Raw genomic sequence first — 15,203 nt, 5'->3', positions numbered from 1 at the left:
GATAGCTGACTGACCTCAGGGAGAAGACAGAGGGGGACAGCTGACTGACCTCAGGGGAAGACAGAGGGGGACAGCTGACTGACCTCAGGGGGAAGACAGAGGGGGACAGCTGACTGACCTCAGGGAGAAGACAGAGGGGGACTGCTGACTGACCTCAGGGGGAAGACAGAGGGGGACCGCTGACTGACCTCAGGGAGAAGACAGAGGGGGACAGCTGACTGACCTCAGGGAGAAGACAGAGAGCTGACTGACCTCAGGGGGAAGACAGAGGGGTCCGCTGACTGACCTCAGGGAGAAGACAGAGGGGGACTGCTGACTGACCTCTACCTCCTGAACTCACGTCCCGGGGGGAAGACAGAGGGGGACTGCTGACTGACCTCTACCTCCTGAACTCACGTCCCGGGGGGAAGACAGAGGGGGACTGCTGACTGACCTCTACCTCCTGAACTCACGTCCCGGGGGGAAGACAGAGGGGGACTGCTGACTGACCTCTACCTTCTGAACTCACGTCCCGGGGGGAAGACAGAGGGGGACTGCTGACTGACCTCTACCTTCTGAACTCACGTCCCGGGGGGAAGACAGAGGGGGACTGCTGACTGACCTCTACCTCCTGAACTCACGTCCCGGGGGGAAGACAGAGGGGGACTGCTGACTGACCTCTACCTCCTGAACTCACGTCCCGGGGGGAAGACAGAGGGGGACTGCTGACTGACCTCTACCTCCTGAACTCACGTCCCGGGGGGAAGACAGAGGGGGACTGCTGACTGACCTCTACCTTCTGAACTCACGTCCCGGGGGGAAGACAGAGGGGGACTGCTGACTGACCTCTACCTTCTGAACTCACGTCCCGGGGAAGACAGAGGGGGACTGCTGACTGACCTCTACCTTCTGAACTCACGTCCTGGGGGAAGACAGAGGGGACTGCTGACTGACCTCTACCTTCAGAACTCACGTCCCGGGTGGGGAAGACAGAGGGGGACTGCTGACTGACCTCTACCTCCTGAACTCACGTCCCGGGGGAAGACAGAGGGGACTGCTGACTGACCTCTACCTACTGAACTCACGTCCCGGGGGGAGACAGAGGGGGACTGCTGACTGACCTCTACCTCCTGAACTCACGTCCCGGGGGAAGACAGAGGGGACTCCTGACTGACCTCTACCTTCTGAACTCACGTCCCGGGGGGAAGACAGAGGGGGACTGCTGACTGACCTCTACCTTCTGAACTCACGTCCCGGGGGGAAGACAGAGGGGGACTGCTGACTGACCTCTACCTTCTGAACTCACGTCCCGGGGGGAAGACAGAGGGGGACTGCTGACTGACCTCTACCTTCAGAACTCACGTCCCGGGGGGAAGACAGAGGGGGACAGCTGACTGACCTCAGGGGAAGACAGAGGGGACTGCTGACTGACCTCTACCTTCAGAACTCACGTCCCGGGGGAAGACAGAGGGGACTGCTGACTGACCTCTACCTTCAGAACTCACGTCCCGGGGAAGACAGAGGGGACAGCTGACTGACCTCAGGGGGAAGACAGAGGGGACTGCTGACTGACCTCTACCTTCAGAACTCACGTCCCGGGGAAGACAGAGGGGACTGCTGACTGACCTCTACCTTCTGAACTCACGTCCCGGGGGAAGACAGAGGGGACCACTGACTGACCTCTACCTTCAGAACTCACGTCCCGGGGGGAAGACAGAGGGGGACTGCTGACTGACCTCTACCTCCTGAACTCACGTCCCGGGGGGAAGACAGAGGGGGACTGCTGACTGACCTCTACCTCCTGAACTCACGTCCCGGGGGGAAGACAGAGGGGGACCGCTGACTGACCTCAGGGGGAAGACAGAGGGGGACCACTGACTGATCTCAGGGAGAAGACAGAGGGGGACAGCTGACTGACCTCAGGGAGAAGACAGAGGGGGACCACTGACTGACCTCAGGAGAAGACAGAGGGGGACCACTGACTGACCTCAGGGGAAGACAGAGGGGATAGCTGACTGACCTCAGGGGAAGACAGAGGGGACCGCTGACTGACCTCAGGGAGAAGACAGAGGGGGACAGCTGACTGACCTCAGGGGGAAGACAGAGGGGGACAGCTGACTGACCTCAGGGGGAAGACAGAGGGGGACAGCTGACTGACCTCAGGGAGAAGACAGAGGGGGACAGCTGACTGACCTCAGGGGGAAGACAGAGGGGGACCGCTGACTGACCTCAGGGAGAAGACAGAGGGGGACAGCTGACTGACCTCAGGGAGAAGACAGAGGGGGACTGCTGACTGACCTCAGGGGGAAGACAGAGGGGGACCGCTGACTGACCTCAGGGAGAAGACAGAGGGGGACTGCTGACTGACCTCTACCTCCTGAACTCACGTCCCGGGGGGAAGACAGAGGGGGACTGCTGACTGACCTCTACCTTCTGAACTCACGTCCCGGGGGGAAGACAGAGGGGGACCGCTGACTGACCTCTACCTTCTGAACTCACGTCCCGGGGGGAAGACAGAGGGGGACTGCTGACTGACCTCTACCTCCTGAACTCACGTCCCGGGGGGAAGACAGAGGGGGACCGCTGACTGACCTCTACCTTCTGAACTCACGTCCCGGGGGGAAGACAGAGGGGGGAAGACAGAGGGGGGAAGACAGAGGGGGAAGACAGAGGGGGGAAGACAGAGGGGGACTGCTGACTGACCTCAGGGGGAAGACAGAGGGGGACAGCTGACTGACCTCAGGGGGAAGACAGAGGGGGACCACTGACTGACCTCAGGGAGAAGACAGAGGGGGACAGCTGACTGACCTCAGGGAGAAGACAGAGGGGGACCGCTGACTGACCTCAGGGGGAAGACAGAGGGGGACTGCTGACTGACCTCAGGGGGAAGACAGAGGGGGACAGCTGACTGACCTCAGGGGAAGACAGAGGGGGACTGCTGACTGACCTCAGGGAGAAGACAGAGGGGGACAGCTGAATGACCTCAGGGGGAAGACAGAGGGGGACCACTGACTGACCTCAGGGGGAAGACAGAGGGGGACTGCTGACTGACCTCAGGGGGAAGACAGGGGGGGACCGCTGACTGACCTCAGGGGGAAGACAGAGGGGGACCACTGACTGACCTCAGGGAGAAGACAGAGGGGGACAGCTGACTGACCTCAGGGGGAAGACAGAGGGGGACAGCTGACTGACCTCAGGGGGAAGACAGAGGGGGACCACTGACTGACCTCAGGGGGAAGACAGAGGGGGACAGCTGACTGACCTCATGGGGAAGACAGAGGGGGACCACTGACTGACCTCAGGGGGAAGACAGAGGGGGACTGCTGACTGACCTCAGGGAGAAGACAGAGGGGGACCACTGACTGACCTCAGGGAGAAGACAGAGGGGGACCACTGACTGACCTCAGGGGGAAGACAGAGGGGGACCACTGACTGACCTCAGGGGGAAGACAGAGGGGGACCACTGACTGACCTCAGGGAGAAGACAGAGGGGGACCACTGACTGACCTCAGGGAGAAGACAGAGGGGGGAAGACAGAGGGGGACAGCTGACTGACCTCAGGGGGAAGACAGAGGGGGAAGACAGAGGGGGACAGCTGACTGACCTCAGGGAGAAGACAGAGGGGGACCACTGACTGACCTCAGGGAGAAGACAGAGGGGGACCGCTGACTGACCTCAGGGGGAAGACAGAGGGGGACAGCTGACTGACCTCAGGGGAAGACAGTGGGGGACTGCTGACTGACCTCAGGGAGAAGACAGTGGGGGACAGCTGACTGACCTCAGGGGGAAGACAGTGGGGGACCGCTGACTGACCTCAGGGAGAAGACAGTGGGGGACCGCTGACTGACCTCAGGGAGAAGACAGAGGGGGTTGTACAGCACTTATTCCCCTGGATACTGTAAATATTTAGAGCTAGATGTCACCCCGAGGCTACAGATCCAGGATCAGATGTCCTCCCTCTGTACTAGCCTCTGACTCTGTACTAGCCTCTGACTCTGTACTAGCCTCTGACCCTGTGTTAGTGGTTAGGGGACAGCTTCTGCCTTCTTCCTGTACATGTCAGAGTCTTGGGGAAGAGAAAGAGCCCCACATCCTCTGTCCCCTGGCTACTATAAAGTACACAGAGAGAGATGCAGAGAAGGGGGAGTCAGAGAGAAAGAGGGAGAGGGAGAGAGAGAGAGAAGGGGGAGTCAGAGAGAGAGAGAGAGAGAGAGAGAGAGAGAGAGAGAGAGAGAGAGAGAGAGAGAGAGAGAGAGAGAGAGAGAGAGAGAGAGAGAGACAGACAGGCTATTGGCAGGCCATATAGACAGTGGTTATAGAGACAATTAGTTGTAACAGGTTTCAGGTAATCTCAATGATAATGCACCAGAAGGCCAGTTCCGTCCAGAGGAGATTCCTGAAAGCTGACACAACATCACGGGCCTCAAATTATAGTCTTTAGGGTTTAACACACACACACACACACACACACACACACACACACACACACACACACACACACACACACACACACACACACACACACACACACACACACACACACACACACACACACACACACACACACACACACACACACACACACACACACACTGTACACGCACACACACACGCCCACACACACACAGTACACACACAGTACACACGCACAAACACACAGTACACGCACACAGTATGTACCAAGAAAATAATTCCTAGTAAGCACACTCTCAAATGCTATGTCATTTCCATTCTGTCTTGGACACAAACACACACCTTTTAACAACTGATTTTGTCACAAAAGATCTCAGAGATGGAATATGGAATATTCCTAGAAGGGTTTTGATAGCCGACCTCTCTACTGTTTGTCTTTGTCAACTCTAATGACTCCACTCTGTGTGTGTGTGTGTGTGTGTGTGTGTGTGTGTGCGTGTGTGTGTGTGTGTGTGCGTGTGTGTGTGTGTGTGTGTGTGTGTGTGTGTGTGTGTGTGTGTGTGTGTGTGTGTGTGTGTGTGTGTGTGTGTGTAGTGTCATCTCTCCTCTCTGTGTCTGCAGTGATAGAGGAGAAGGGAGTGAAGATGAAGCTCACAGTGATTGACACGCCAGGATTTGGAGACCAGATAAACAACGAAAACTGGTGAGTGATGGAGGGAGAGAGAGAAATGAAGGGAGGGTGGGAGGGAGGGAGGGAGATGGAGGGAGAGAGAGAGAGAAATGAAGGGAGGGAGGGAGGGAGATGGAGGGAGAGAGAGAGATGGAGGGAGAGAGAGAGATGGAGGGAGAGAGAGAGAGAGAAATGAAGGGAGGGAGGGAGGAGAGATGGAGGGAGAGAGAGATGGAGGGAGAGAGAGAGAGAGATGGAGGGGGAGAGAGATGGAGGGAGAGAGAGAGATGGAGGGAGAGAGAGAGAAAATGAAGGAGGGAGGGAGGGAGATGGAGGGAGAGAGAGAGATGGAGGAGAGAGAGAGAGATGGGAGGGAGGGAGAGAGATGGAGGGGGAGAGAGATGGAGGGGGAGAGAGATGGAGGGAGGGAGAGAGATGGAGGGAGGGAGGGAGAGAGATGGAGGGAGGGAGAGAGATGGAGGGAGATGGAGGGAGGGAGAGAGATGGAGGGAGAGAGAGATAGAGGGAGGGAGAGAGATGGAGGGAGGGAGGGAGGGAGGGAGGGAGAGAGATGGAGGGAGGGAGGGAGAGAGATAGAGGGAGGGAGGGATAGAGATGGAGGGAGGGAGGGAGAGAGATAGAGGGAGGGAGGGATAGAGAGATGGGAGGGAGGGGAGGGAGAGAGATAGAGGAGGGAGGGATAGAGATGGAGGGAGGGAGAGAGATGGAGGGAGGGAGAGAGACGGAGGGAGGGAGAGAGACGGAGGGAGGGAGAGAGACAGAGGGAGGGAGAGAGACGGAGGGAGGGAGAGAGACGGAGGGAGGGAGAGAGAGATGGAGGGAGGGAGAGAGACGGAGGGAGGGAGAGAGACAGAGGGAGGGAGAGAGACGGAGGGAGGAGAGAGACGGAGGGAGGAGAGAGATGGAGGGAGGGAGAGAGATGGAGGGGGAGAGAGATGGAGGGGGGGAGAGAGATGGAGGGAGGGAGAGAGATGGAGGGAGGGAGAGGATGGAGAGGGAGGGAGAGAGATGGGAGGGAGGGAGGGAGAGAGATGGAGGGAGGGAGGGAGAGAGATGGGAGGGAGGAGAGAGATGGAGGGAGATGGAGGGAGGAGAGAGATGGAGGGAGAGAGAGATAGAGGGAGGGAGAGAGATGGAGGGAGGGAGGGAGGAGGGAGGGGAGGGAGGGAGAGAGATGGAGGGAGGGGAGGGAGAGAGATGGAGGGAGGGAGGGATAGAGATGGAGGGAGGGAGAGAGATGGAGGGAGGGAGAGAGACGGAGGGAGGGAGAGAGACGGAGGGAGGGAGAGAGATGGAGGGAGGGAGGGGAGGGAGGGAGGGAGGGAGGGAGGGAGGGAGGGAGGGAGGGAGGGAGGGAGGGAGGGGAGGGAGGGAGGGAGGGAGGGGAGGGAGGGAGAGAGAGAGATGGAGGGAGAGAGAGAGACGGAGGGAGGGAGAGAGAGAGATGGAGGGAGAGAGAGAGACGGAGGGGAGGGGAGGGAGAGAGATGGAGGGAGGGAGGGAGAGAGATGGAGGAGGGATAGAGAGAGATGGAGGGAGGGAGGGAGAGAGATGGAGGGAGGGAGGGAGGGGAGGGAGGGAGATGGAGGGAGGGAGGAGGGAGGGGAGATGGAGGGAGGAGAGGGAGGGAGGGAGGGAGGGAGGGAGGGAGGGGGAGGGAGGGAGGGAGGGAGGGAGGGAGGGAGGGAGGGAGGGAGGGAGGGAGGGAGGGAGAGAGACGGGAGGGAGGGAGAGAGAGAGACGGAGGGAGGGAGGGAGAGAGATGGAGGGAGGGATAGAGATGGAGGGAGGGAGGGAGGGAGGGAGGGAGGGAGGGAGGGAGGGAGGGAGGGAGGGAGGGAGGGAGGGAGGGAGGGAGGGAGAGAGATGGAGGGAGGGAGGGAGAGAGATGGAGGAGGGAGGGATAGAGATGGAGGGAGGGAGAGAGATGGAGGGAGGGAGAGAGACGGAGGAGGGAGAGAGACGGAGGGAGGGAGAGACGGAGGGAGGGAGAGAGAGACAGAGGGAGGAGAGAGACAGAGGGAGGGAGAGAGACGGAGGGAGGAGAGAGACGGGAGGGAGGGAGAGAGATGGAGGGAGGGAGGGAGAGAGATGGAGGGAGAGAGAGAGACAGAGGGAGGGAGAGAGATGGAGGGAGGGAGAGAGACAGAGGGAGGAGAGAGACAGAGGGAGGGAGAGAGATGGAGGGAGAGAGAGAGACAGAGGGAGGGAGAGAGATGGAGGGAGGGAGAGAGAGACAGAGGGAGGGGAGAGAGACAGAGGAGGAGAGAGACGGAGGGAGGGAGGGAGAGAGATGGAGGGAGAGAGAGAGACGGAGGGAGGGAGAGAGATGGAGGGAGGGAGGGAGGGAGGGAGGGAGGGAGGGAGGGAGGGAGGGAGGGAGGGAGGGAGAGAGACGGAGGGAGGGAGAGAGATGGAGGGAGGGAGGGAGAGAGATGGAGGGAGGGAGGGAGGAGATGGAGGGAGGGAGAGAGATGGAGGGAGGGAGAGAGACGGAGGGAGGGAGAGAGAGACGGAGGAGGGAGAGAGACGGGAGGGAGGGAGAGAGACAGAGGGAGGGAGAGAGACGGAGGGAGGGAGAGAGACGGAGGGAGGGAGAGAGATGGAGGAGGGAGGGAGAGAGATGGAGGGAGAGAGAGAGACAGAGGGAGGGAGAGAGATGGAGGGAGGGAGAGAGACAGAGGGAGGAGAGAGACAGAGGGGGGAGAGAGACAGAGGGAGGGAGAGAGATGGAGGGAGAGAGAGAGACAGAGGGAGGGAGAGAGATGGAGGGAGGGAGAGAGACAGAGGGAGGGAGAGAGACAGAGGGAGGGAGAGAGACGGAGGGAGGGAGGGGAGAGAGATGGAGGGAGAGAGAGAGACGGAGGAGGGAGAGAGATGGAGGGGAGGGAGGGAGGGAGGGAGGGAGGAGGGAGGGAGGGAGGGAGGGAGAGAGACGGAGGGGAGGGAGAGAGAGAGATGGAGGGAGAGAGAGAGAGACGGAGGGAGGGAGAGAGAGAGAGATGGAGGGAGAGAGAGACGGAGGGAGGGAGGGAGAGAGATGGAGGGAGGGAGGGAGAGAGATGGAGGGAGGGATAGAGAGATGGAGGGAGGGAGGGAGAGAGATGGAGGGAGGGAGGGAGGGAGGGAGGGAGATGGAGGGGAGGGAGGGAGGAGGGAGATGGAGGGAGGGAGAGGGGAGGGAGGGAGGGAGGGAGGGAGGGAGGGAGGGAGGGAGGGAGGGAGGGAGGGAGAGAGAGACGGAGGGAGGGAGAGAGAGAGACGGAGGGAGGGAGGGAGAGAGATGGAGGGAGGGATAGAGATGGAGGGAGGGAGGGAGGGAGGGAGGGAGGGAGGGAGGGAGGGAGGGAGGGAGGGGGAGAGATGGAGGGAGGGAGGGAGAGAGATGGAGGGAGGGAGGGATAGAGATGGGAGGGAGGGAGAGAGATGGAGGGAGGGAGAGAGACGGAGGGAGGGAGAGAGACGGAGGGAGGGAGAGAGAGGAGGGAGGGAGAGAGACAGAGGGAGGGAGAGAGACAGAGGGAGGGAGAGAGACAGAGGGAGGGAGAGAGACGGAGGGAGGGGGAGAGAGACGGAGGGAGGGGAGAGAGATGGAGGGAGGGAGGGAGAGAGATGGAGGGAGAGAGAGAGACAGAGGGAGGGGAGAGAGATGGAGGGAGGGAGAGAGACAGAGGGAGGGAGAGAGACAGAGGGAGGGAGAGAGATGGAGGGAGAGAGAGAGACAGAGGGAGGGAGAGAGATGGAGGGAGGAGAGAGACAGAGGGAGGGAGAGAGACAGAGGGAGGGAGAGAGACGGAGGGAGGGAGGGAGAGAGATGGAGGGAGAGAGAGAGACGGAGGGAGGGAGAGAGATGGAGGGAGGGAGGGGGAGGGAGGGAGGGAGGGAGGAGGGAGGGAGGGAGGGAGGAGGGAGGGAGGGAGGGAGGGAGGGAGAGAGACGGAGGGAGGGAGAGAGAGAGATGGAGGGAGAGAGAGAGAGACGGAGGGAGGGAGAGAGAGAGATGGAGGGAGAGAGAGAGACGGAGGGAGGGGAGGGAGAGAGATGGAGGGGAGGGAGGGAGAGAGATGGAGGGAGGGATAGAGAGAGATGGAGGGAGGGAGGGAGAGAGATGGAGGGAGGGAGGGAGGGAGGGAGGGAGGGAGGGAGGGAGATGGAGGGAGGGAGGGAGGGAGGGAGGAGGGAGGGAGGGAGGGAGGGAGAGGAGGGAGGGAGAGAGACGGAGGGAGGGAGAGAGAGAGAGAGAGGGAGGGAGGGAGAGAGATGGAGGGAGGGATAGAGATGGAGGGAGGGAGGGAGGGAGGGAGGAGGGAGGGAGGGAGGGAGGGAGGGAGGGAGGGAGGGAGGAGGGAGGGAGGGAGGGAGGGAGGGAGGAGGGAGGGAGGGAGATGAAATCACCTTTCGTGGATAAGTTTCAGCATTACTGGCCCATCTGTTTTCAGGCTCATTCAGTTACTCACCTGTTGTTAAGCTTCATACTATGTTAACAACAGTTATTTATGACTGTTTCAGTGGGACTATTATAGGGGATAATTATATAGCTCATCATTTTATTGATTTCTAGTTAAATTCATTTACCTTTTCCAACCAAAATGATCTTTTAACTAACAGTCTTAAATGTGTTGTGCAGATGTTGTGTTCACCACTCATCCTCTTTCCTCTCTCTTCTTCTCTCCCTCTCCACCCTTCCTCCCTCCCTCTCCCCTCTCCCATCCCTCCTCTTCACGCTCCCTCCCTCCCCTCCACCTCCCTCCCTCTCCCATCCCTCCTCTCCACCCTTCCTCCCTCCCCTTCCCCTCTCCCATCCCTCCTCTCCACCCTCCCTCCATCCCCTCCACCTCCCTCCCTCTCCCATTCCTCCTCTCCACCCTTTCTCCCTCCCCATCTCTCCCCCTCCCCTCTCCCATCCCTCCTCTCCGCCCTCCCTCCCTCCCTCCCTCCCCATCCCCATTCACTCCACCTCCCTCCCTCTCCCCTCTCCCATCCCTCCTCTCCACCCTCCCTCCATCCCCTCCACCTCCCTCCCGCTCCCATCCCTCCTCTCCACCCTCCCTCCATCCCCCCCCACCACCCTCCCTCTCCCATTCCTCCTCTCCCCCCTCCCTCCACCTCCCTCCCTCTCCCATCCCTCCTCTCCACCCTCCCTCCATCCCCTCCACCTCCCTCCCTCTCCCATCCCTCCTCTCCACCCTCCCTCCATCCCCTCCACCTCCCTCCCTCTCCCATCCCTCCTCTCCACCCTCCCTCCATCCCCTCCACCTCCCTCCCGCTCCCATCCCTCCTCTCCACCCTCCCTCCATCCCCTCCACCTCCCTCCCTCTCCCATTCCTCCTCTCCACCCTTCCTCCCTCCCCCATCTCCCTCCCCCTCCCCTCTCCCATCCCTCCTCTCCATCCTCCCTCCCCCATCTCTCTCCCCTTCCCCTCTCCCATCCCTCCTCTCCATCCTCCCTCCCCCATCTCTCCCTCTCCCATCCCTCCTCTCCATCCTCCCTCCCCCATCTCTCTCCCCCTCCCCTCTCCCATCCCTCCACTCCACCCTCCCTCCCCCATCTCGCTCCCTCCCCATCCCTCTTCTTCATCCTCCCTCCCCATCCACCTCCCTCCCTCACTCCTTCTCTCTGCTTCTCTCCCTCCCCACCCCCTCCCCTCCTCTAGTTGGGAGCCTGTAGTGAGTTATGTTAATGAGCAGTATGAGAGGTACCTGAAAGAAGAGCTGTACGTCAACAGGAAGCCGAGGATCCCTGACACACGCGTCCACTGCTGTGTCTACTTCCTGCCTGCCACCGGACACTGGTGAGAACCCTCACGTCACTTCCTCTGACATCACTTCCTATGACTTCTCCAGCAGATCTCTATACTATACCTTATGAATAGCCTGTCTGATCAGATTTCAGCTAACTGTTACTATACCTTATACTATACCTTAACTACCCTACTCCAGTCCAGTTAGTTCTCCTTACCCCAGTCCAGTTAACTCCCCCTACCCCAGTCCAGTTAGTTCTCCTTACCCCAGTCCAGTTAACCTCCCCTACCCCAGTCCAGTTAGTTCTCCCTACCCCAGTCCAGTTAGTTCTCCCTACCCCAGTCCAGTTAATTCTCCCTACCCCAGTCCAGTTAGTTATCCCTACCCCAGTCCAGTTAGTTCTCCCTACCCCAGTCCAGTTAGTTCTCCTTACCCCAGTCCAGTTAGTTCTCCTTACCCCAGTCCAGTTAACCTCCCCTACCCCAGTCCAGTTAGTTCTCCCTACCCCAGTCCAGTTAGTTCTCCCTACCCCAGTCCAGTTAATTCTCCCTACCCCAGTCCAGTTAGTTATCCCAACCCCAGTCCAGTTAATTCTTCCTACCCCAGTCCAGTTAGTTCTCCTTACCCCAGTCCAGTTAGTTCTCCCTACCCCAGTCCAGTTAGTTCTCCTTACCCCAGTCCAGTTAGTTCTCCTTACCCCAGTCCAGTTAGTTCTCCCTACCCCAGTCCAGTTAGTTCTTCCTACCCCAGTCCAGTTAGTTCTCCTTACCCCAGTCCAGTTAGTTCTCCTTACCCCAGTCCAGTTAGTTCTCCCTACCCCAGTCCAGTTAGTTCTCCCTACCCCAGTCCAGTTAGTTCTCCCTACCCCAGTCCAGTTAGTTCTCCCTACCCAAGTCCAGTTAACCTCCCTACCCCAGTCCAGTTAGTTCTCCTTACCCCAGTCCAGTTAGTTCTCCCTACCCCAGTCCAGTTAGTTCTCCCTACCCCAGTCCAGTTAGTTCTCCCTACCCCAGTCCAGTTAGTTCTCCTTACCCCAGTCCAGTTAGTTCTCCTTACCCCAGTCCAGTTAGTTCTCCTTACCCCAGTCCAGTTAGTTCTCCCTACCCCAGTCCAGTTAGTTCTCCCTACCCCAGTCCAGTTAGTTCTCCCTCCCCCAGTCCAGTTAGTTCTCCCTACCCCAGTCCAGTTAGTTCTCCCTCCCCAGTCCAGTTAGTTCTCCCTACCCCAGTCCAGTTAGTTCTCCCTACCCCAGTCCAGTTAGTTCTCCCTACCCCAGTCCAGTTAGTTCCCCTTACCCCAGTCTAGTTAGTTCTCTTAACCCCAGTCCAGTTAGTTCTCCCTCCCCCAGTCCAGTTAGTTCTCCCTACCCCAGTCCAGTTAGTTCTCCTTACCCCAGTCCAGTTAGTTCTCCTTACCCCAGTCCAGTTAGTTCTCCCTACCCCAGTCCAGTTAGTTCTCCTTACCCCAGTCCAGTTAGTTCTCCCTACCCCAGTCCAGTTAGTTCTTCCTACCCCAGTCCAGTTAGTTCTCCCTCCCCCAGTCCAGTTAGTTCTCCCTACCCCAGTCCAGTTAGTTCTTCCTACCCCAGTCCAGTTAGTTCTCCCTACCCCAGTCCAGTTAGTTCTCCCTACCCCAGTCCAGTTAGTTCTCCTTACCCCAGTCCAGTTAGTTCTCCTTACCCCAGTCCAGTTAGTTCTCCCTACCCCAGTCCAGTTAGTTCTCCCTACCCCAGTCCAGTTAGTTCTCCCTCCCCCAGTCCAGTTAGTTCTCCCTCCCCCAGTCCAGTTAGTTCTCCCTACCCCAGTCCAGTTAGTTCTTCCTACCCCAGTCCAGTTAGTTCTCCCTCCCCCAGTCCAGTTAGTTCTCCCTACCCCAGTCCAGTTAGTTCTTCCTACCCCAGTCCAGTTAGTTCTCCCTACCCCAGTCCAGTTAGTTCTCCCTACCCCAGTCCAGTTAGTTCTCCTTACCCCAGTCCAGTTAGTTCTCCCTACCCCAGTCCAGTTAGTTCTCCTTACCCCAGTCCAGTTAGTTCTCCCTACCCCAGTCTAGGTAGTTCTCCCTACCCCAGTCCAGTTAGTTCTCCCTACCCCAGTCCAGTTAGTTCTTCCTACCCCAGTCCAGTTAGTTCTCCCTCCCCCAGTCCAGTTAGTTCTCCCTACCCCAGTCCAGTTAGTTCTTCCTACCCCAGTCCAGTTAGTTCTCCCTACCCCAGTCCAGTTAGTTCTCCCTACCCCAGTCCAGTTAGTTCTCCTTACCCCAGTCCAGTTAGTTCTCCCTACCCCAGTCCAGTTAGTTCTCCTTACCCCAGTCCAGTTAGTTCTCCCTACCCCAGTCCAGTTAGTTCTCCCTACCCCAGTCCAGTTAGTTCTCCCTACCCCAGTCCAGTTAACTACCCCTGCCCCTGACTTTTGACACGTTGACCCCAGAGTGGTGACCTGAGGTACTGACTGACCTGAGCTGGGGCTGGGCAAGTCTGGGTCTAGGGTGCAGGGGCTGGACAAGGCTGTGTCTAGGGTGCTGGGTCTGGACAAGGCTGGGTCTAGGGTGCTGGGTCTGGGCAAGGCTGGATCTAGTTTGCTGAGGCTGGGTCTGGGGCACTGGGGCAGGGCAAGGCTGGGTCTAGGGTACTGGGGCTGGGCAAGTCTGGGTGTAGGGTGCTGGGGCTGGACAAGGCTGGGTCTAGGGTGCTGGGCAAGGCTGGGTCTTGGGTGCTGGGCAAGGCTGGGTCTAGGGCACTGGGCAAGGCTGGAACTAGGGTGCTGGGCAAGGCTGGGTCTAGGGCGCTGGGCAAGGCTGGGTCTAGGGTGCTGGGGCTGAGGCTGGGTCTAGGGTGCTGGGCAAGGCTGGGTCTAGGGCGCTGGGCAGGGCTGGATCTAGGGTGCTGGGCAAGGCTGGGTCTAGGGTGCTGGGCAAGGCTGGATCTAGGGTGCTGGGCAAGGCTGGGAATAGGGTGCTGGGCAAGGCTGGATCTAGGGTGCTGGGCAAGGCTGGGACTAGGGTGCTGGGCAAGGCTGGGTCTAGGGTGCTAGGGCTGGGCAATGCTGGATCTAGGGGGCTGGGCAAGGCTGGATCTGGGGTGCTGAGGCTGGGACTGGGGCTGGGCAAGGCTGTATCTAGGGTGTTGGGGCTGAGGCTGGGTGTAGGGTGCTGGGGATGGGCAAGGCTGGGTGTGCTGGGACTGAGGGTACAGGGCTGGGACTGAGGGTACAGGACTGGGACTGAGGGTACAGGGCTGGGACTGGACAGGGCTGGGACTGAGGGTACAGGGCTGGGACTGAGGGTACAGGGCTGGGACTGGACAGGGCTGGGACTGAGGGTACAGGGCTGGGACTGATGGTACAGGGCTGGGACTGAGGGTACAAAGCTGGGACTGAGGGTACAAAGCTGGGACTGAGGGTACAGGGCTGGGACTGAGGGTACAGGGCTGGGACTGAGGGTACAGGACTGGGACTGAGGGTACAGGGCTGGGACTGAGGGTACAGGGCTGGGACTGAGGGTACAGGGCTGGGACTAAGGATACAGAGCTGGGACTGAGGGTACAGGGCTGGGACTGAGGGTACAGGGCTGGGACTGAGGGTACAGGGCTGGGACTGAGGGTACAGAGCTGGGACTGAGGGTACAGGGCTGGGACTGAGGGTACAGGGCTGGGACTGAGGGTACAGGGCTGGGACTGAGGGTACAGGGCTGGGACTGAGGGTACAGGGCTGGTACTGAGGGTACAGGGCTGGGACTGAGGGTACAGGGCTGGGACTGAGGGTACAGGGCTGGGACTGAGGGTACAGGGCTGGGACTGAGGGTACAGGGCTGGGACTGAGGGTACAGGGCTGGGACTAACATTAGGTGTGTTGTTTCTGTTCCCTGTAGGTTACGTCCCATAGACGTGGAGTTCATGAAGAGGCTGGGGAAGATAGTCAGCATCGTACCGATCATCGCTAAGGCAGACACACTCACCATGGAGGAGAGACAAGAGTTTAAACAGAGGGTGAGAGGAACGTACTGTACCTACTGTCTGACAGACCCGACCTGAGGGTGAGAGGAACGTACTGTACCTACTGTCTGACAGACTCGACCTGAGGGTGAGAGGAACGTACTGTACCTACTGTCTGACAGACTCGACCTGAGGACAACCACCTCCTGCCTTAATACCAAGTTAAAACAGATATACATCAACTGACTTTAGAGAGGAATGTTGGAGGTTCTATCTACACTGGAATGGAATGACAACCACACGGAGAGTATGGAGGAGATGGACATATGTTTATAGATGAGAGAGAAGAAGGAGGGAGAGAATCGAGAGAGGAGAAAGAGATTCTAAGTGTGTAGAGGAGATTTAGTGATGTTTACAGATGCTTCAAAAGATTGAGAGAGAGCGAGAGAG

The 15,203-nt window shown here is 59.0% G+C and overlaps 1 protein-coding gene across 30 annotated transcripts in view; it reads left to right on the top strand.

Annotated features, from left to right (window-relative positions):
* The window catches only part of LOC127926299 (neuronal-specific septin-3-like), a 50,498-nt gene that overhangs the window by 19,538 nt on the left and 15,757 nt on the right, over window positions 1-15,203 (top strand). For all 30 annotated transcript variants that reach the window (XM_052511731.1, XM_052511732.1, XM_052511722.1 and 27 more), the window contains exons 3-5: window positions 5,014-5,095; window positions 10,738-10,875; window positions 14,690-14,807. In XM_052511731.1, the coding sequence (XP_052367691.1) occupies window positions 5,014-5,095; window positions 10,738-10,875; window positions 14,690-14,807 (338 nt within the window). The remainder of the gene's footprint in view (window positions 1-5,013; window positions 5,096-10,737; window positions 10,876-14,689; window positions 14,808-15,203) is intronic.

This window comes from Oncorhynchus keta, unplaced genomic scaffold (genome assembly GCF_023373465.1).
Source record: "Oncorhynchus keta strain PuntledgeMale-10-30-2019 unplaced genomic scaffold, Oket_V2 Un_contig_7365_pilon_pilon, whole genome shotgun sequence".
Taxonomy (NCBI): Eukaryota; Metazoa; Chordata; class Actinopteri; order Salmoniformes; family Salmonidae; genus Oncorhynchus; species Oncorhynchus keta.
This window is presented reverse-complemented; position numbering and strand designations above follow the sequence as displayed.